Consider the following 20,075-nt stretch of genomic DNA (forward strand, 5'->3'; position numbering starts at 1 on the left):
GTTCTGAAAGTGGCAGCCTGGTTTCTCAAAGGCTTCGGTGACCTTAACAGCTAAGAATCCCCAGGGTACAGTCACTTTTCCCAGAAGGGGGCCAGGTCTGGAGGGCGGCCATTTTATTTTGTGCCTTTAAATATGTGAGCCTCCGCCTGTCACCTTGTCACACTCTTGGCATCAGGAGAACAGGCTGGCGGGCAGAGTCGTCACCCTATGAAAGGCTGTGTGCCCGTTCAGCCCTTTCTCTGTGGTGGTTAAAGTCAAGGGCAGGGCCAGGCCAGGTGCTGCAGTGGCCTAGATGGACCTTGAGGACAGGCATCCTCTGAGGTGGGCAGGGCCCTGCCAGGCTCACAGCACAAGTGACCGGAATCCCTGGCAGGAATGGGCATGAGGGATGTTGGCCTGTAGCCTGTCCTCAGGAGTAGGGGACCCGCTGGCTCTGCCCTGCCAGACTCCCATGGGGGAACACAGAGATCCCAAGCAGAGTGACAGCTGCCCACAGGCCGTGAACTGGGACAGCATCTGCTTTCTGCTCTCCTCCCACAGCTGAAGTCTACATTGGTCTTGGGAAGCCTGCGGAAGCCACAGCCTGTACCCAGGAAGCTGCCAACCTCTTCCCAATGTCCCACAACGTCCTGTACATGCGGGGCCAGGTCGCGGAGCTCCGTGGGAACATGGATGAAGCGCAGCGGTGGTATGAGGAAGCCTTGTCCATCAGCCCCACCCACGTGAAGAGCATGCAGCGGCTGGTGAGTGAGAGCTGCGTGAGGCCCCGCCGCTAGGTCGGATTGTCCTAGGAACTCGTGTCCACAAACACTGGTTCCGAAGGTCAAATGCAGTCAGCTTGTCAGACTGTCCTGTTGCACTAAGCCACAGGCCATTCCTGAGGTTGTTTATGCCAGGGGCACCTGGGAGTTGACAGTGTATAACTGTAGCTACCCTACCTGGATCCTGTTTAGGTGCCATGGGCCAGCTTAGGTCACTGGCCTTCTGGTCAGCAGTCCAAGCCACCCTGTGGCTCTGGGTTTGATAGAGACATTCCTATGGCCCTGGGCACTGATTGTCCTCTTGGTCTCTCTTGTAGCAGCCACTTTAAGGGAATGTCCATGCCTCAGGGGATTTCAGAACAAAGGTCTTCACTTGGGGACTGCCTTCCTTCAGAGGTCCAAGATTCCAGCTTGTCTCTGAGGGCACTGGCTAGTAGGTGTTTTCCTATCAGGGTCTGGAAGGGGCTGGCCATATTGCACTGAGAGGTGGGATGCTCAGTCAGGGAGTCATCCCAGTTTCCATACTGTGCACAGGTGTGCCAGCACCCCAAGATGATGCACAAGCCCCTCTTCTAGGGACCTGCTGCTCCCCTACCCCTTGCCATGGACAATCCTCGAGAGAGGTCCTGGAGTTGGCCTGTCGGTCAGTCAGGTGGGAAGCAGGCTGGTCACTCTGGAGGGCTCTGTCTGTTGCTAATGGGTATGTGGGAACACACCATGCGGAGCCCTCGATCTGCTGTCACTTCCCTGTGGGAGTCTGAGCTGAAACATGACATAACGGGTCTTTAGAGCTGGCGAGGAGCTGCCCTGCCCTTCCCTGGGCTGCATGCCAGGCTCAGATTCTGAGATTTGGTTTTGTTCTTGGTGGTGGGACCTCCCTGACTTAATGAACCACAGGAAAGAAAAGCCTCGTAATGAGGTTGCGGTGCCCTCCGGTCACCAGCCTCCTGGAGCCGAGCACCGCCATCAGACGTGGTGTGCCATGCACGAGATGGAGCGCTGGACCAGGGTGCGGGGCTCTGGTCCCAGGCCATCACTCACTCACTCTGGAACCTCAGGGGAGGCCCAAGGCTCTGTGTCCTTCTTGCAAAAGGCAGGTGTTCACTGGACAGGCTGTGAAAGCAGGGCCAGCACTGAGGAGGCATTTTTTACTAATTAGAAAAGTCTTCTCCAGATGATCAAAAAAACTTCATTCTCTTGCCATTTCTTACCAGTGTTGCAAATGTAGAAGGGGCTGAGCCATGGCTACTGGTTTTCAGCAGAATCATGCTGACCTACTGAGAATTAGGCACCGCAGAAGAGTGCTCCGAAGAGTTGGAGCTTGGGCTTGTCCTTGACCCACAGGAGCCTGGGTGTCTCTGCAAGTTGGGCTGGTACTTAACCTGGTAGGCTGTGTGAGAACCAAACAAAGTGATTCACATGATAAGTACCTAGTAGATGCTTATTAAATAGAAAACCAAAGACAGTCATTTTCAGCTTTAAAAATAAATCAAATCTTACACGTATTATAGCTACTTAATTTTTTCCAACTTCCTTTATGAGTGTGCTGTCACTTGGTGCAGCTTTATAAATAATTTTACATATTATCTAAACATTAGTCTGTTTGATTAAAAATATTGCATTGGCTTTCAATTTTTGTCTTGTGTTGTAAGAGGAATTTGTTGGGAAGCTAGCTTCTCACATCCTCGAGCCTTTGCTGGAGCATTGCAGAAGAGGTATATCATCACCATGTACCCAGTCTTTTTATTAAAAGGAGGTAGCATGTTTCCACCTCGGGGCCTATGAATTATTCAGAGAAGTATTTCTCATTTTCTCTAAGGGGAACACATGAGACAAAAGATCAGATAGGAAAATCGCACCAGGAGAGTTTTCTGTTTCCCTGTTGGAGCTTTTCAAGACACCTGAGCCCCTGACAAACACAAGGTGCACAGCACAGGGGCCTGGCAAGCCAGGACCAGGGGGACAATGGGCCTGGCCTACCACACCCATTTGGCAGCCACTGACCCATAGAAAAGAGTGATAATAACAAATGAGTAAGTAGGTACATCCTGATACATTAGAAAAGTCACCAGATCAGAGGCAGGTTGAGCACATCAGGCCTACAGGTTTTGAGGAGTTGAGATTCTTAAGTCATTAACTGCTCAGGGGGATTCCAAAGGATGGCTTGGCACACTCCTTCTTGCCGACCTCAGGAATGATACACCTGGCCTGCATTCTCCCCGGCCTGCTCCCAGAGCCCGCCCACTGCTGCAGGGACCCCTGCTACAGCCCAGGGCAGATTCTGACACTGTTGGACCTGCTGGTGCCCGTGGAGGGGCAATCCCTGGTGTCCCCAGACTCTTCAGCCCTGAGACACCCTACCCAGATACACGGAAAAGACGTTTTCTGTGGCTGTGGATGGAGGAAGGGAGAAAAGTGGCCCTGGCCATATACCCCAGGGGCAAGGGTTAAGGCCCCAGATCGGCCTGGGCTGTAGTCCCAGCACTGTCACTTACTGGCTTTGGGGTCATGAGCAAGTTACTCCCCCTCCATTTCCTCAGCCTCACAAATGGGCCAAGTCAGTACAAGAACCACATTTACTTGTTATGTCCCAGAAGGTTCTGTCTTTGCCTTCACAGGAACCAGACTGGTTTGCAAACCCCTGAGTTAAGTGGAAGCAGGGACATCAGAGCCGCCCTTCAAGGCCTGAGTCTGGGGAAGAGACGGGCCCCAGGCTGAGGTGGAGAGGGAGGTGGAATCAGACACGGTGTGGACAGTCACCTGATAGCAGGGAGAAGACCATATGAGCAGGCGAGGGGTAGCAGGGAGGCTGTGCAGGTCAGGCTAGGTCCAGAAAGCCCAGACTAGCAGAAGTTGGAAGACAGTGCCCCAGAAACCGTCATAGAAGCCACCAAGGTGGTCCCAAGGAAAGGAACAGATAGCAAAATAGATCGCGGCCACGGAAAAAGCCCAGGATGGAAGGTGTGCCTGTCACAGCCCTGACACTCCAAGGCCACACTGGAGGAACAGTTAGAGGGAGCTGTCCAGAAGGCAGGAAGCCACCTGTCTGTCACAGGTGGAGACCAGGGGCTGATGGTGGCCCAGAGAAATGCAGAGAACAGACAGGAGCTTGGGCTGGCCGTGAGAACAGTTACCGACAGACTTCTGAGGGTATGAGTGGCAGCACGTGCCAGGTCGCCAGCTCGTCAGGGAGCTTTGGTTCCTGCACCTGTGAACGTGTTGACGTTGTTAAGAAGCAGCGCTGACTGGGGGCAGGCAGACCTCCTGGAAGAAAGCTGGAGGTCAGGCTTGACAAGAGAGATGGCGATTAAACCCTAGGGGAAGCTGGCAATTTTCTAATGGCTTTAGCCCTCATAGCTGCATTTAAATTCACACAGTGAGAAGGGAGAGGAGAGCCAGGTGTGCGGCAGCCTTGGTAATGAGTAGCACCGACAAGGGGGAAGGGAGCCGAGGGTGGGCAGGCCTTAGGGGAGCAGCAGCTGAAGGGCCCAGAAATCACAAAGGAACATGTTGACGGGAGGAATCAGAGTGATCAGGCTTTTCCCAGAAAATCTAAAGCCATGTTTTCGTATTAGTTTTGAACAAATGTATAAATTTACATTTATTTGCCTACCATGTTGAGAAGCCTTTCACTCACAGGACCCAAAATGAATTAATGAAGCAAAGAGCAGCTTCTTCCAAGCCAGTCAGTCTATGTTCTGAGTGGAGGGAAGGAGGGAGAGGGGGGCAGTGGGACTGGGGAGCAGAAGACCGGCTGCCTGGCCAGACTTCCCAGGCCAGGGACAGAACTACCAGGACGGGGACAGACTCTGCAAACAGGGACATCTGGTTGCCCTCTGATAAGCCTCAGGCTGGGCTTCTGAGGGCATTGTGTGAGACTGGAAGGTAAGAAAGGAACAAGGGTTTTCAGGAGAGAGATGATAGTGGAAGGGAGCCAGGAGGGTTGTGTGGCTGGAGGGGGAGGCTACGGCCGGGCTATGAGCATGACTCCTGGATGTTAGCCGGGGCACAGTCTGCCTTCGGCACATCTGACAGGTTGCGAAAGGTGCAGGAACAGAAGCAGATGGCGGGATCAGCCAGGGCCTGGCAGAGGGGACTCCATGGAGTCAGGGGCAGAAGTAACCAAGGCAGTGTTGGAGAGGACCAGAGAACCATGGGAAGGGGACAGTGGAGGCACTGGTGACACAGCTGTGTGTCCACCCATATCAGGAAGGAGGAGGACCCATGTGTCCACCTGAGGATGGGCAGTCCCTACAACGAGTCTGCTGGGACAGTAAAAATGCGCTCTCAGCTGCTGCCAAGAGGTGAAGGGACCTAAATTGGAAGCACAAAGGGGTTGTCCCCTTGAATGTGAGGTCCCCATGGCCTGGAAGGACAGAAAGCCATTGTGAGAGTAGAGAGGTGGTAAGCTACGGGAAGGGGAAGACTGTGATGGAGCCATCCTGGGACAAGGGAGAGGCACTGGGAAGAGAGGGGTGACGGATGTGGCGATGTGGACGGAGGGGCAGGCGCCTGTGCGAGGGCTGTGGCAGGAGTGCTGTTCACCTCAGCTGGGTCCTCGGGTTGGGGGTGCTGCAGCTGCTGGAAGGGGAACTGGGCTCAGTGGGAACCTGTGTTTCCAGTCCACATAGGAGCCTGACCTGTCTCCTGGGGCGGGACCGTGAGACAAGAAAGGCTCTGGGTTGGCTGGGTGGCTTTGGCTGAGGCGTCACGCACAGCTCTGAGATTCCTGCCTGATCTCATGCACTCTGGCGCATCAGAAGTCTGGAGGGGCATCAAGTGAAACTGCTCCACAGGTGGCTGCAGCCCTGTTCCCAGGCACCCCAGGAGTAGTGGACAGCTGCAATCATGGCGCAGTGCTGGACGACGCCCTTCTTTCATGGTTCCTTCCCACACCCGAAGGCGGCCATGCTGACAGCAGACTGGGAAAGGGGCACACCCCACAGGCTGCACTGGCGGGTCGTTTGGTAGACAGTGGAATGCTGGTCCATCAAACGAATCTGACTAAGGACCCTGCTCTGAGGAGCAGGCAGCTCTTCTGAAGTTCAAAGAGCCCTGAAGACAGAGCCTCCTTTAAGCTGCCTTCAGGCCGCAGGCTTGTTTATTGCATGCCACGCTCCATCCCGTCCTGCGTGGCTGGCGGGAGCTGCCAAGGGCCTGAGTGGGGAGAGGGAGCCTGGGCACGAGGCAGCTGGCTCTGCTAAATCGTGAAACTTTGCTGCTTTGCTCTCGCCGGTCTTTGAAAGCGTCCATCTGTTCGTTGAGATCTGGGAAATTGCTGTGGCTCGTATTTTACTAGTTGGCAGCCTGGTTCCCAATATGTGCCCCTGCCGGAGGAGAGAGGAGCAAGAAGATGCAGTAACTGCAGGGACTGGCGGCCTTGTCACCGCCTCTGACTGACTGATACGTAGCTGAGTGAGGGGACCCAGCACAGAGACAGGCAGCCCAGGGCTGCATGCCCGCACCTCCCTGGTTTTCCCTTGAAGAGATGCCTCTGGTCCATCTTGTAACTCTGGGTAAAACCTGGGTACAGGTAGATTAATTCTGGCTGGATACTGTGGCACACCCCTGTAATCCCAGCAGCTTGGGAAGCTGAGGCAGGAGGATGGTAAGTTCAAAGCCAGCCTCAGCAATTTAGCGAGGCCCTAAGCAACCCAGTGACCCCCTGTGTCTATATAAAATATAAAAATGGCTGGGGATGTGGCACAGTGGTTAAGCACCCCTGGGTTTAATCCCAAAAAAAACAAACAACAACAACAAAAAAGGATTCAAATATCCTTCCCTTTCCCTTTCACAGCTGATCTTTAGAAACAGGTCTTTTTCATCCAAGGTTTTAGCTTTTTCTTTCCATATGTAGAAAGAATGATTGACAGAAAGCAAAACTTGACCATAGTCTATTAATTGTATCTTGTTTTCTTTCAGAATTTAAAGAAAAAAAAATGCTTTCAAGATTAAGAGCAACTTTCTTTCTCTGAAGAAAGGCTTATCAAATGTCTAGATGTCCTCCCTTGTGCTGTGGCCAGCTTGCCAGTAGCACTCTTTGACAGGCACCAGGTCCTGATTCCTGTACCGTCACGGCTCAGTCTAACCAGGGTCAACACTCGCAGGGAAGAGGCTCCATGGGAGGTAGAGGTCTTTGCTCTTCGGTCCACCCTCCCTTTTTGGAACCGAGCACTGCATGGTGACTGCTTTGACACCTAGCAGGCTTTTCCACGGTTAATACGTGGCCTGTATGTAACTTTTTTCTCTCTAATGAAATGTGAAGCTCCTGTGCCAATATTTGGTGAAATGGGGAATTTCAAATTCACTAATGGGGAAAACTGCTTTTAGTGACCTACCCTAGGTCACATGATAGGTTAGAAGGAAACCAGGCAAGAAGATGGTAGTCACTTAGGAGTGGAGAGCCTCAGTGACAGGAAGGCAGAGGCTGAGAGTGTGGTGCTGTGGGTTCAAGTCCAGCTTCCACTTCCTAACTCCAAGACCTGAGGTGAATCCCTTAATCCCTCTGTGCTTCTGTTTCTCAAAGTAAGATGGGGATCACAACTGTGCCCCCCACGGTGCTATTGTGTGGATTCAGTGAGCTAATACAGGGTGTGTACACTCCATAGATATCAGCTACGAACCTTCCTGTCATCCTCTGTAATTCGGGTCACGCCCTGATGGAAGCTCCTCTGTATCTGTTTGACAGTGAGGAAGGCATCTCCTTTCTGAGCCTGTCCCTGTCCCTGCTCCCCTGACCACACTTCACTGGTGGGAGGGGCTGACATGAGAGCCTGTCGTGGCTGGTGGTTGGCCAGAGCATTTGCCTGTTAAGTGTTGCTTGCTGTCTGTCTGTCCAGCCTGTGGCCCAGCTTATTGAGGGACTGGACAGAGGCCTGGCTGGTGTGACTGGTTCTCAAGTAGGGACTGGCTGGTCTGAGGGAAGCTAAGCTGGGCCTTCAGCCTTCTGCCTGCCAGACCCGGCTGCTGAAGAAGGGAGGACTCTCCCCATGGCCAATGTGGGGGTCTTTCCTCGATCTGGAGGGCCCCCGCTCAACTGTCACCTCCTCTGAGAAGCCCTCTGGACCCTCAGTGTTTGACTCTGTCTCTTGAAGGACTTCTTGAGCCCCCTGTTCATGGATGTGTCTTTCTGGACAGGAAGTCCCCTGAGAGGAGGGCCCTGTCCTGAGGAGCACAGTGGCCTATGAGACAGGTGTGGGGGCAACAGGGAGTGACAACTTGGGAGTGACGACTTGCCAGGCATCATTCCCCTATCACAGATGAGGCCCAGAGCTTTGGGTGCTGTTGCCCTTCAGTAGGTTTCGCTCAGATGCCACTGGAATGTGCTATTTTTAAACAAACAGGTTCATAATTTCTTTGTGCAGAGGGCCCTGGGTGTTTGCTGGTTTGGCCTGGGCACAATCATTTCTGACCACGATCACAGGAAATGACTTTGAGGCAAGACTGGAGAATGTAGCCGCATGGTTTCACATGAGACCACAGAGGCCACGTCAGGGCTAATTGATAGAACCTTCTGGTACAGCAGGATGTTGGTGCTTTGCAGCTGGATCTAGAGAGGAGCTGCTGGGCTGTAAGGCAGCTCCGACCAGGTGTACTTGGACAGCTAGATCCCCAGGCTGATCTGTAGCACCTGCTCCAGGAGCCAAGTGGGAGACAAGGTTCGGGGGATAGCCCTCTGCTAGAGGGTCCTGGATGGGGGCAGCGACCACCCTCCCAAGGCCACCAGGTCAGACATGGTAAGGTGGCAGATGTTGAGGGAATCAGGACTGAGCATTCGCAGCAGCAGGCTTTCTTCTGCCCAGAGAGCCCTATAGACCAGAGCTCTTTGCCCGTGTCCTATGAGTACAGATAACCGAGGAAGGGACAGTCTCAGCCCTTGATGTGCTGGGGAATGGAAGAGGGAGCTTGTCACCTAGCCCAGGACTGCTGGTCCTTTACCCCACTTGTCATACAGATATCATTAAATACCATTTTATGTTTGAAAATAAAAAGCCAGTCCAAGCCCTGCGCCCTTGGGTCAGCTGACTTGTGTAGTAGTAGAGTTCTGTCATATCCTGGGTCTTGTCTTGCCCCTGGATGGTGACTTAGGACACAGCCTCAGCCCTTCGTAAAGTGGTTCCCCCCATGGATTGTGAGTGTGGTGTCCAGGGCAGAGTCCTCTGCTTTTCTGGAGGCAAGCAGCCCCACCTTGGCTCAGTGGTAACTTCTGGCTTAGCAGGTGCTTCTCTGGGGAAGATGGGGACACCCACACTGTCTTAACTGGGATTACAGGGTGCTACCAACCTGTCTTTGGGGGCAGATGGCAGCAGAAGCAGTAACCCACCCAAAAGCAAGCCTGCCAATGCCAAGGTCAGAGGTGTGAAGCCAGTGGGGAGGTCCAAAGAGGGAGGTGTCAGAATAATGGGGGGGCTGGTAATTGAGTTTCTGATGACATACGCCATGTCTTAAGATCCTCTTGAAACCATATTTCGGGTGTGTAACATTTTCTGGCTGTTGGGCATATGCGTCCTCTTTGAAGCAAAAGGAATATCCTCTGGGCCAGGAGAGCTTCTGCTCTATGTCATGTGGCCCCTGTGTGCCCCCTCACCTACACCCTCCCCCAGATTGTCACCGGGCACAGGCACACTCCCGCAGATGCGCTAGCTGTGTGGTCTTTGAATCCCTCCTACCGCTGCAGCGGCTGTTGTGGTGCTGGCATTGGGGTCCCCGCTCTCACTGAGGAGAAGTCACAGAAGTGACACAGGCGCAGCGGAGGCTCTGAAATGGAAGCTCACCAGGAATTCCTTCCCTTCACCTTAAGGAAAACATCTACTCTGTGTTTATTTCTACTTTCCGTTTGGAGACCTGGATAATGAGCCGCGGGCAGCGCAGTTCAGCTTCTCGTTAGTCATCATGAGCTAATTTTTTTTTCAAATCTGACATTTTCTGTCCAAGGCATTTATTCTTAGAAATTCTGTGCCATTATTCCAGTGTGATTTGACATCTAGGCTTCTCTGCCTTCCTGCTTTGCACAGTTATTGCCCCTGGCCTGGGTCTGGTGATTAGTTTCGCTTCTCTGGGTTTTTTCTTAGTAGATAATGGTCCTGAACTCCCCCTCCTCATCCTTGGCCCCCTGGATTTTAGCCCTGCTGCTGTGATTCCTCCCCCACACGCCTGCCTCTGAACTCAAATGGAGGCTGTCCCCAGGAGAAGGTGGCACTCTGGGCCTGCTGGGCTTGCAGGGTCCAGCTCACTCATGCCTGGGTTACTTTCCCGTTGCTGGGCTGGTCCCAGAGGCTCCCCGCTGAGTGCTCACAGGCTCTTTGAGAGCCTTGTCTAGCCTCCCCGTTGTCTGGACCTTCATGCCAAGTTTAAAGCTCTTAGTCCCAAAGCTTTAAGAAGGACATCTGCCTGGAGAAGTCTCTCCCCATAGCACAGATGAGGGCCTAAAATGGCAGGTGGAGATGGAAACCTCCAGACCCGACTCTCACCAGACAGTCGAAGGTACCATTGCAGATTTAGAATCGCATTCACATCTCCTATGGCGGGGGCAGGGGTACCAGGGATTGAACTCAGGGGCACTCGACCACTGAGCCCATCTCCAGCCCTATTCTGTATTTTTATTTAGAGACAGGGTCTCACTGAGTTGCTTAGCGCCTCACAGTTGCTGAGGCTGGCTTTGAACTCAGGATCCTTCTGCCTCAGCCTCCTGAGCCGCTGGGATTACAGGTGTGCGCCACTGCACCTTCTATTCTGAGGGCCCCTTTTACAGATGGAGAAGGCCAGACAAGGAAAGGGCCAAAGCAGTTAGTGGCAGCCACACCTGGAGTCCTGATCTGTCACTCTTAAAGGCTTCAGGCCCCCTTTCTCCATCTGTGGAACGGGGTGGCGCCTGTCTCCTGGAGCTGGGATTGGGGTTGGGTAAGAGATCAGCTCTCTGAACTGCTTCAGGGCAGATCCTGGCCCCAGGAAGCCTGGCCTCCTGCTCTGAAGGGGGAAACAGGCTTCCTCCCCGCCCTCGCGGGGGTCAGGATCTCAAGCAGTGGCTCTGGGCCCCTTTCTCTGGCTCACTGCTGGAATGAAGCCACTTTCCTGCGCCTGCCTCTTCCTCTCCCTGCTGCCCAGAGCTGGAATGTGTCTGAACCACCAGCTTCAGGGATTTATGAGCCCACTCACAAGCCAGAAGGTGGGGCTGAGGGGTGGCTTTGGAGGAAGGAATGACAAATGCACCAGGAATTGCCAAATCTCAACCCTCAGACTCGGGGAGGTCCTGACCTGGAGCCAAGGCAGCCCCTCTCCCTGCACAGACTCTGAATCTGCTCCAGCCCTGGGCACAGAGCCCCACCCGCACTCCTCTTCCCACCTGGCAAGTACCCTCGTGGGCGCTGCTGACCTGTGTGGAGTTAGATGACAGTGTCCTCCTCCTAGAGCAGCTGGTGAGAGGGTGCCAGGACTGGAGGAGACCCTGCCCCTCATCTGGCTCCCTGAGGCCTTGACACCAGCCCCCCCAACCCCTAGGAAAGGAGAAAATGGAGCAAACCAACACCTGAGAGCTTCCCCAGAGCCCCAAAAGCCCCAGTCTCCAGGAGCCTTGAGAGGGCCTTTGAGAGCTGCCAGCCGAGGAGAGCCTCTGCGGGTGCTGTGCACTGCCCACCAAGTTCTCCCGTGGATGGACACGTGATCCCTCTCCTCCCTCCACCAGTGCGCGTCCTCCCCTTTTTTTTAATCTGGTTGGTGTTTATATAACACCCATCTCTTAAAATACCTTTGCAGGTATTATTTCTTTGGGAGCCTTTCAGAACATCAACTAGTTAGTCACCCAAAAGCCTTGTGAAGAGGACAGGGCTCAGCCCAGCACCTGGCCTGCCAGCCATCATCCGGCCCATGTCAGTCACTTCCTCACATTGATTCAGCATGCCAGTCCCTTGGCAGGTTTTGTGCCAATTAAATGAGATGATAGTGATAAGATGTGTGCAGGAGCTCCCCAGCCACTCCACCTGGAGGGGGAGATGTAAACACCAACAAGGGAGTACAAGGCAAATCAGAAGGCAGACGGGCAGCTGTGCAGGGCACACGGGGCCCTGTGCTTGTGGGGCTGGGGACCCGTTTCACAGGAATGACCCGTGGGCTGAGTTTTGGCAGCGAGTAGAGGTGAGACTCTTCCACAAGTCAGGGACAGATGGAGTTTAAATGGATAGCAAGCCAGCTGCTGGGGATGTGTGGGACACCCAGGGAGACCTGCATGCAGAGCAGGGAGCCGATACCGGTGAGGCTTCTGCTGGGTGAGGTGTGTTGGGGTGGTTATAAGAGAACCTCATTATTTTTTAGAGAGAATTTAGGGGTGAAATGTCACAATGCCTGTAGTTCACCATAAAAATACTACCCTTGCCCCCAAAATAGATGAAACCAATGCAAAGAAGGTTAACTGTTGTTAAACTCAGACATTTGTAAGTAGGTGTTCTTTATATTAGCCTTTCTACTTTTCTACAGGTTTGAGATTTTTAAGATCAAATTTAAACAACTAAGGTCACTGTGACCAGGTTTGTGTTTTGGAGAGATTGCTGTGGAGGGCAGGTTACTGGGAACTAAGAGTCACTAAGGACACTCACTAAGGCTCAGGCTGGATCTCAGGCCTTCCTCAACGTAAGGGGACACAGGAGGAGGAGCAGGTAGAAGAAAGAGGCTGGTGGCAGATCTTACTGGCCACCTTGAGGTAGGTGACCTGGTCAGTTACACAGAGATGCCCCAGTGCATGTGCCTGGACGGGTCTGTAAGTTGCATGTGACTAGGCTGATGCAGTGGCTTTGGGGAGGGACTGTGGCCAGTAAATGACAGCTGAAGCTGGACCTGGGATGTAAACCCCAGAGAGGAAGAAAGATGGCCTAGGACAGCCCTCAAGGAACACCAGCATTTAAGAAGCAGGAGGAAATTTGACTCATTGGGAAATTGAGCTGCTGATGGTGTAGACAGATTCTCCTCCCTCCCTCCCCATCCCTTTGTGGCCAGGATTTGGATCAGGCTCTGCCAGACTCACAAGCCCTACTTCCCACAGCCCTACCCTGCCACCAGTTTAGGGTTGTGGCCCATATGAGGCCCTGTTCCCATGCAGTGGTTATGCCACTGTGCAGAGGAGGGTCTCGGTCAGCAAAGTCACCCTTGGCTAAGTGTCAGGAGCAGAAATGGCTTCAATTAGAGCAACAGCCTCCACACAAAGAGCCTGGGCCCTTGGCAAGCAGCATGGCTTCTCTGGGCCTCCCGTTCCTTCCTCAGTGCATGGAGACAGTGGCACCATCTCACTGGGCTGAGAGAGAACTAGGTGTGGTCACGTGCATGAGTCAGAACTTCAGTGTTGTCTAATGACCACTGTCATGGCTTAGATCTTGGGAGAAATATGAACCAGCCCCTCAAAGAGTCTGTTTGAAACTCAGTTCTTTGCCAGTTGTCAATCCCCCAGGGGTTGGTGGTGACCCCAAGTTTATAACAACAGTGACTGTTACTGGCAGGGATCCTGGATGTGCACACGCACCCACACACATACCCTCAGCCTGGAACCCAGCCTTGCCAAAGGTCAGCCTCGATTAGATTCATAATAGAAATGCTGGCCAGTGTCCTTCCAAATGCTGCAGAAACTGCTGGCCCAGGCCCGCAGGGGAGCCTCTGGTGCACGATGCTCTGTCTTTCTTCATAAATGAAGAAGCAAAGCAGGCCCACTGCAGAAAGCAGCCCCTCCCTACAGGGCCCCGCGTCCCTGCAGCATCTCTCTCATCCTCTGTGTTAGGCCAAGGGATCCAGACAGATGCGTGGGGCTGGAACCACAGCCCGAGCCAGCAATCCCTGCGGGGATCTCCCAGAACAAACCAGAAGCAAAATCTGCTTCTTCCTAAGGACAATATGCATTTTTCCAGGCCTTTCAAAGCAAGGCAGGTCAATCGAGTTATAATTGGCTCCCTAATTAGAACTCCCACAAGCTGTTAAACTCTTTTACCTGCTGCCTGGCATCTTCCACAAACGTGGCAGATCCACTTCTGCCTGTGGAATGATTAGAGAAAGCCAGCTTTTTTGCCGACAGCAGCCCCCTCCGGCCACCCCCTGCCACCACTCTTAACATCCAGGTACCCACCAGCAAGCATGACAGGGACATGGCCCCATTTACCAGGAAATGGCTGCAGGGAAGTGAGGTTCCGAAGGCTTCCTTGCTGGAGCTCTGTGGAGGCTGAAGAAGACCTATCCTGTCCCCATTTCCCAGGGAGCTTTGCACGAAGCCCCAAATCTCTGCTAGTTGAGTTGCCCCGTGGTAAAGAAAATGTACCCCCCATGTCCTCAGCACTCAAGAAAACAGTATTTTTGTGTGGCCCCTCTCGACTGGCAAAATGACAAAGATGACAGTGTGCTTTAGGTGCTGGAATCAGTGCCCTTTATGGCCCAGAATCACCTGTATGTCCTTCGTGGGCCCTCTACTCCAGTGCCAGGGCCTCTTCAGCCCCCGTCAGCTCCGAGGCACGTGCAGTGCCTGCTGGGGCCAGCTCATCTGGCTTGTCTCGCCCCAGCTCCACTGCAGCAAACTCACGTGGGCAGCCAAGCCAGCCACGGTGGGAGGATTCCACCACGGAAATCAGCAGGCACCACGGAGCAGGGCCTCTTTCTCTTAGGAGGCCACGTTTCTGCACACGTTCCCCTGGACTGGTCTGGGTAGAAGTGTTATTCTGAAGGAGGGAGGCAAAGGAGAGTCGGGGACAGCAGAGGCCATGGGCAGAGAGGAGCACCCAGTGGCCCTGACTCAGGACCCTGGCAGAGGGTGTTGTAGCACAGAGTTCATGGGGTTCGCCTGCCCTCCACCTGAGTCAGGCTGGAGGAGACCCAGGAGAGAGGGGCTGTGTCGGAATTGTCCAGGCAGTGACAGAGTGGGCACTGTGGTGGGGAAGTGCACAATTTGGAGCAGAGCAGGAAATATTCTCATTTGAAGTCTAGCTCCATCATACAGTGATGACTTGGGTGACCTCAGCGTGCCACTCAGCCTCTATAATGCAGAAGTAAACATTCCACGGGTCACTTGGAGTCCTGAGCACTTGCCTTGCACAGGAGCCTCACCTCGCGGCTGGCAGTCTGACAGGCCTTTCCATTGGCGTCACATAGGAAGTGAAGAGATCCCCAGAGCCCCTAGATTTGATATGATGTGCCCCTTCCTGTTCTCTAGGAATAAAAGGGCTCCCTTTTCAGCAAAGTGTCCCAGTGGGAGAATGGGCTGCCCAGGGGGGTTACAGGGGACAGATCCTGGGGCAGCCAGTGCCATAGCAGGGCACTCTGGCCCAGAGAATCACACTCACCTTGCCCAAGTCTACCACAGTCTGAGCAGTAACCACAGGAGCCGCATTTGTGGCCACTTGCATTTATTTTTCCAGTTTCCAGCACAGCCCCCTCATTGTCTGAGCTCCCAAGGCCCTGGGTTGGAGCTTCCTGCAGGGCCATTTGACTTCTGAGAAGGCTGGGCTGCTCCCTGTCACTGTAGCCATTAAAGGGTAGGGGCTAGTGCCTATTAGCTCAGCAACCCTTCACCTCTGCAGATGGGGGCAGCTTGCTGCTCCTCCCCTCAGAGCTAACTGGGGGTGTTTGGTTACATGTGAACTGTTCTCTGACCATGGAGAACCTCCTGTGGGAGCCCACCCAGCACTCCCCCTCCAGAGCCCGTGGCCATGCCTTCTGCCTGGGCCTGCTCGTCTCACTGCAGCAACAGGGGTCCTAGAGTCCCAGGGGCGTAATTAGCACCAAACTTTCCACTCTGTGCATGGCTTGGGCCATGGGGAGGTGCTTGACTTCCAGGCCTCCCTGCCTGTTCTCCAACTTGTTGGGGAAAGTAGATAAAAATAAATAAATAAGTCAACCAGGGAGATGTATAAATAAGTCAGCAGGAGTCTATTGCCGATGGAAAAGTACCAGCAGGAGCGGCCGTGCCAGCACCCACAGAGCACGCTGCGGTGCGCAGGTCCCACAGCGCTAGGGCCAAAACACACTCTCTCCCGGGAGCTGGCAACTGACTTCCACACTCAGGCCCAGCCTCTGAGCTCACAGATATTGCAGCAAAGCACATGACTGAAATGGCAGTTGAGGATGGGGAGGCTGCAGGCTCAGCCTGGAATATCACCAAGAACCATGTCAGGATGGGGAGGATGCCCACCATCCCCACACCTTGCTGGGATCCCACACCTTTCTCCAACCCCACCAGGGCCCACCCAGCCTGGGCTGTTCTTTGGACCTGGTATCTCTTTGCTACTGTCCTTTGCTACTGCATGGGACTTGCTGACCTGACACTCTCAGGTCAGCACATCAGTCAGTGCCTCTGTGAGTGTGTTCCTTAAATTTGTGAGTTTCGCATCTCAGGCTGCACCAGGATTCCCCAGGGCCCTCCCTGCCTGGTCCCCATGGACCCCACTGCAGCAGCACCTGGCACCCAAGTGCTCAACTGAGGGCAGCCAAGTGATTCCACTCCAGGGCCAGCACAGGGCAGCCTGGGCCACCTGTGTGGGATATTCCAAGAAGAAAGCAGAGGCCTCACTGGTCTGCAACACCCAAGTCAGAGAGGAGCCCAACAGCTGTTGAGGTAAAGTCAGCCTGCACCACTGAAGTCATTGCTGCCCCTCTCCCCTGACCAGCAATGTCACCACACCATTGATCACCAAGGGCCAGTAAAGGGCCGCCGAGTTCCAGGGTGCCTGGTCTCTGGGGCCCTGGGTTGGAGTAATACATGTGGTCCCACCTCGTTACCTGTTATTGGGAGTTTGACTGTCACCAGACCTCCTGTCTGGGAGGTGGCCTCAGACCACTCAGGTGTGACACCAAGGGGCAGCTGCTCCACAACGAATTAGGCCTAGGGAACAATGGCTGCTCCCAGAACGCTGGCAGAGGACTTGCTCCAGAGCTCTGGCCAAGAACCGGCTGCCCTGGCCCTGAGCCCCTGCCTTCCCGTTTGTTTAGAGAAGGTAGGAATGTCCTCTTATCCTCCTGCCAACAGGCAGATGCTGGCACTGCACACAACAGAGAAGGCCCTGGCCAGCTCAGGGTGCCTCTGTGGGCGAGATCCACAGCAAACGCACCCTCTGGTGCCCAACCTGTGTCCTCTGAAAGGGCAGGGAGCCTGGCCCCTGTGGCAGTGTGAGCCACTGAGGCCCCAGCACACATCAGTGCTGAGATACCCACGGCACCCAGTGCCTGTTGGTAGAAAGGAGGGGCAGCTAGAAACCTTGGCCATAGCAGAGTGAGCTGGGCCCCACCCTGAGAGCACAGGCACCCAGATGCTCTTCCACAGCTCACTTCTGTGATCTTGGCAGGGTATGATCAGCCCTCAGTAGCCACAGCTTCCCCAGCCACAGACACAGCCATCCACAGGTCAATATCTGGGGAAAAATTGCATTTATTCTAAACGTGCAGTTTTTCTTGTCATTATTTCCTAACTAAATCAGTGTGATGACTACTTACAGACACTTGCATTGTATCAGGCATTATGAGTGGCCTGGAGAAATCTGAAGTATCCAGAAGGATGTGCACAGGTGACGGGCCAGCACTGCCCATGGTATTCATGGATGGAACTTGAAGTATCCCAGACCAGGCTCCCCACAGATACTGAAAGATGGCCGTCCCTGCCCCACTCAGGGCCTCTATTTGCCCCTATAAAATAAGGATGCTGGCCCTTTTGGGAAAGCGCCCCACCCCACCACCTGGACACCTGCTGCAGGAGGTAGGCAGTGAGGCTGTAGGACTTGGAAGCTGCTGGCAGGCTGGCTGTGGTCCCTCTGCTGAATGTCCCTCTGACCCCCAGGGACTGCTCTGTAACAGCCACCACCACAGCCTATGGATATTTCAGCACTAGTGCTGAGCACCCAGTTTCAAAGAAATTAGGCCAGAGGAAGTGCAGGGCACGTCTGTGCGAGATGCACTGGGGGCTGGACGGGCCCTTGGGCTCATGGCCAAACTGACGCATCCTCACTGCTGGTGTTCACGTCCCAACTGCCTGTCACTCCGGCGTGCTGCTCATTGCAGAATAAGCTTTTCTAGAATATTCCAATCCTTCCTGGAAGAAAGCAGCTTTAAAAGATTCTGCAGGTCAGATGCTAAAAAAAGAAAAGAAAAAAAGAGTGAAAGCCATACATTTTCCTGGGGCTTGATGATGCCTTTGTCTGAACCCACAGTGAGGTCTCCTTTGAAGGGCCTGTTAAGTAGCAGAATTCAGTGAGGTAGAGAGAGTGGGTGGAAACCCTGGGGAGGGAGAGAGGGAGGGAGGGAGAGCTGTTCTAGAAGATTCCTTTAAGGGGGGGGGGGCTATCCAGTAGAAAGGGATGGGGGCTTCACCACATGACTCCAGGAGACCCCGAGAACGTCAGAGTGGGGCTTCGATGACAAGGTCCACTGGGCGTGGGCTGCAGGGGAAGCAGTGAGCTCCCCGCACTGGAGAGTGTAGCAAGAGGCCTCCTGTCCGGAACCGCGGCAGAGACTCGTGCATCGGAGGCAGAGCCCCCAGCACCTGTCCCATCCCTGGGGACTTCTGCTTCCACAACTGGTTGGCTGTTGCCTTAGAAAGAGGAGAATCCTTTGAAAACTTCAGTTGTTTCCTTCTGAGTTTTCCTTCAGAGCTGATGCTGGAAAGGTCTGCTCCCCACAAAGCCCATTTCTTCAAATAAAACACGTGATTAGAAAAGGCCCCGCAAGAGTGTGGCTCCTGCAGCCCTCGGATGTCCCCAGTGAGCAATGCCCGTCCTCCCCTGGGACCCTCTGGGGTCCTCCACAGCAGCGGATGGGGTGCAAGGGCTTCCGTCCTCTGCGAGTACACATTCACCCTGGTGGGTAGAGCCTTGGGGTCTGAGGGCCGTGCCCCTGCCCCCCTGGCCCAGGCCAGAAGCCTCATACCCCCTGGTTTGGTTCCTTAGGCTCGTGCCAGGTCTGACTGGCAGCCCAGCCTTGGGGACTTGTTTCAATGACTTGTAGCAGCTTGAGCGTATGTTTTGGTTCTGACATTCAAGCAGGGAGACCTGGGCAGTGGAGGCAGAGGCCACAGCGGTTCCGGAGATTTGGTTTTCATGAGTCCCATCCCCCTCCGTGGGAAAGGGTGTAGCCTGGGGCCCTCGCTTCTGCAGAGGCCCCTGCATCCAAGCTGACCTTGGGCAGTAGGACTCGGCCACCACGTCAGCTGGCGTTCTCCTGTCCTTTGTCCCCGAAGCCTCCTCCTAACCGCCCTTCAGCCCAGGCTCCCCTGAACAGCACAGGAGCTGCCTTTGTCCTTCTGAAGGTTAAGTGGCTTCATGAACACTCTGTCCCCATCCAGGGCCTTGAGCAGGGCGGAGGGGCTGGAGGCTCCCGGGTGTCGGCCGCAGCAGGTGCGTGTGCCTAAGGAGGAGCCGAGAGCGAGCACACCGGGTGCCACTGCCCCTGCGTCTTGGGCAGCACAAGGTGGTTGTGAAGGCTGGTGTTGGCCTCTGGGGGAGCTGCATCAAAACTGTAAAGTGACCCAAAGGAAAAACCCAGCCCTGTCCAGACAGAATGAGGCCCCCTGCGCTGGTGTCTGTTGGGCAGAGATGTGAGCCGTGTGGGGTAGGTCAGGACGTGCTCGCCTTTGCCGCACACCTGGGACCTGGGCCCCGGGAGCTCCTGGCCTGGAGGGAGGCTTTCTAGGCTGGCACTGTTGGCCCAGACATGCGCTTGTCCCCCTAGCAAACTCTCAGAACAAACAAAACCCAAAACAGAGCCCAGTTTAGAGAGCAGGGCTCATGGGGCTGCTGGAATCCAGGGGGAGAAGCCAGCAGCCCCTTCCCGTACACCCCCAGGTGGTGCTCCCTGTTCCCTCTTGAGGCACTGGTGGAAAGCAGGTGGGTTCGCAGCTGCAGCCACAAAATGCTTATGCCCCAAACTGATGGCCTCTCTTTTGCTTTCGAGAGAAGAAAGGCCACTGGGGAGGGCGGGAGGCTGGGGCAGCCCCAGGCTGTGTTAGCTGCTCCACAGAAGGCCTTTCAAAGCCCTGTTCCCTGTGGTCTCTCAGAGTGGCACTGGTTTGCTATTTATGTTCGGATTTGAAAGAAACATTTTTGAAAACACACCCTCCCTTTCCTCTGATCTATGGAGTCCTCAGAAAAGGAAATGCAAATACCCAAAAGCAATGGCTTGGTGGGTCCTCTCAGCTGAGGCTTGTGTTCTGAGAATGCAGACGCCCAGACCAGGCCTCAGGGCGGGGAGGAGCTCCTGTGGGGACCGGCTCAGTTTGCCAGGCACACAGCCCCTGGGGGGACAGGCAGCAGACAGCTGGGGTCCAGGCAGTGCCAGAGCTGCGGAGCCCTGTGTGCAGAGACAACCTCG

The 20,075-nt window shown here is 54.5% G+C and overlaps 1 protein-coding gene across 6 annotated transcripts in view; it reads left to right on the plus strand.

Annotated features, from left to right (window-relative positions):
• Ttc7b (tetratricopeptide repeat domain 7B) overlaps nucleotides 1–20,075 on the plus strand; it is a 235,446-nt gene that overhangs the window by 206,585 nt on the left and 8,786 nt on the right. For all 6 annotated transcript variants that reach the window (XM_071607605.1, XM_071607604.1, XM_071607606.1 and 3 more), the window contains one exon: nucleotides 541–743. In XM_071607605.1, coding sequence (XP_071463706.1) covers nucleotides 541–743 — 203 coding nt within the window. The remainder of the gene's footprint in view (nucleotides 1–540; nucleotides 744–20,075) is intronic.

This window comes from Marmota flaviventris, chromosome 2 (assembly GCF_047511675.1).
Source record: "Marmota flaviventris isolate mMarFla1 chromosome 2, mMarFla1.hap1, whole genome shotgun sequence".
NCBI classification, from domain to species: domain Eukaryota; kingdom Metazoa; phylum Chordata; class Mammalia; order Rodentia; family Sciuridae; genus Marmota; species Marmota flaviventris.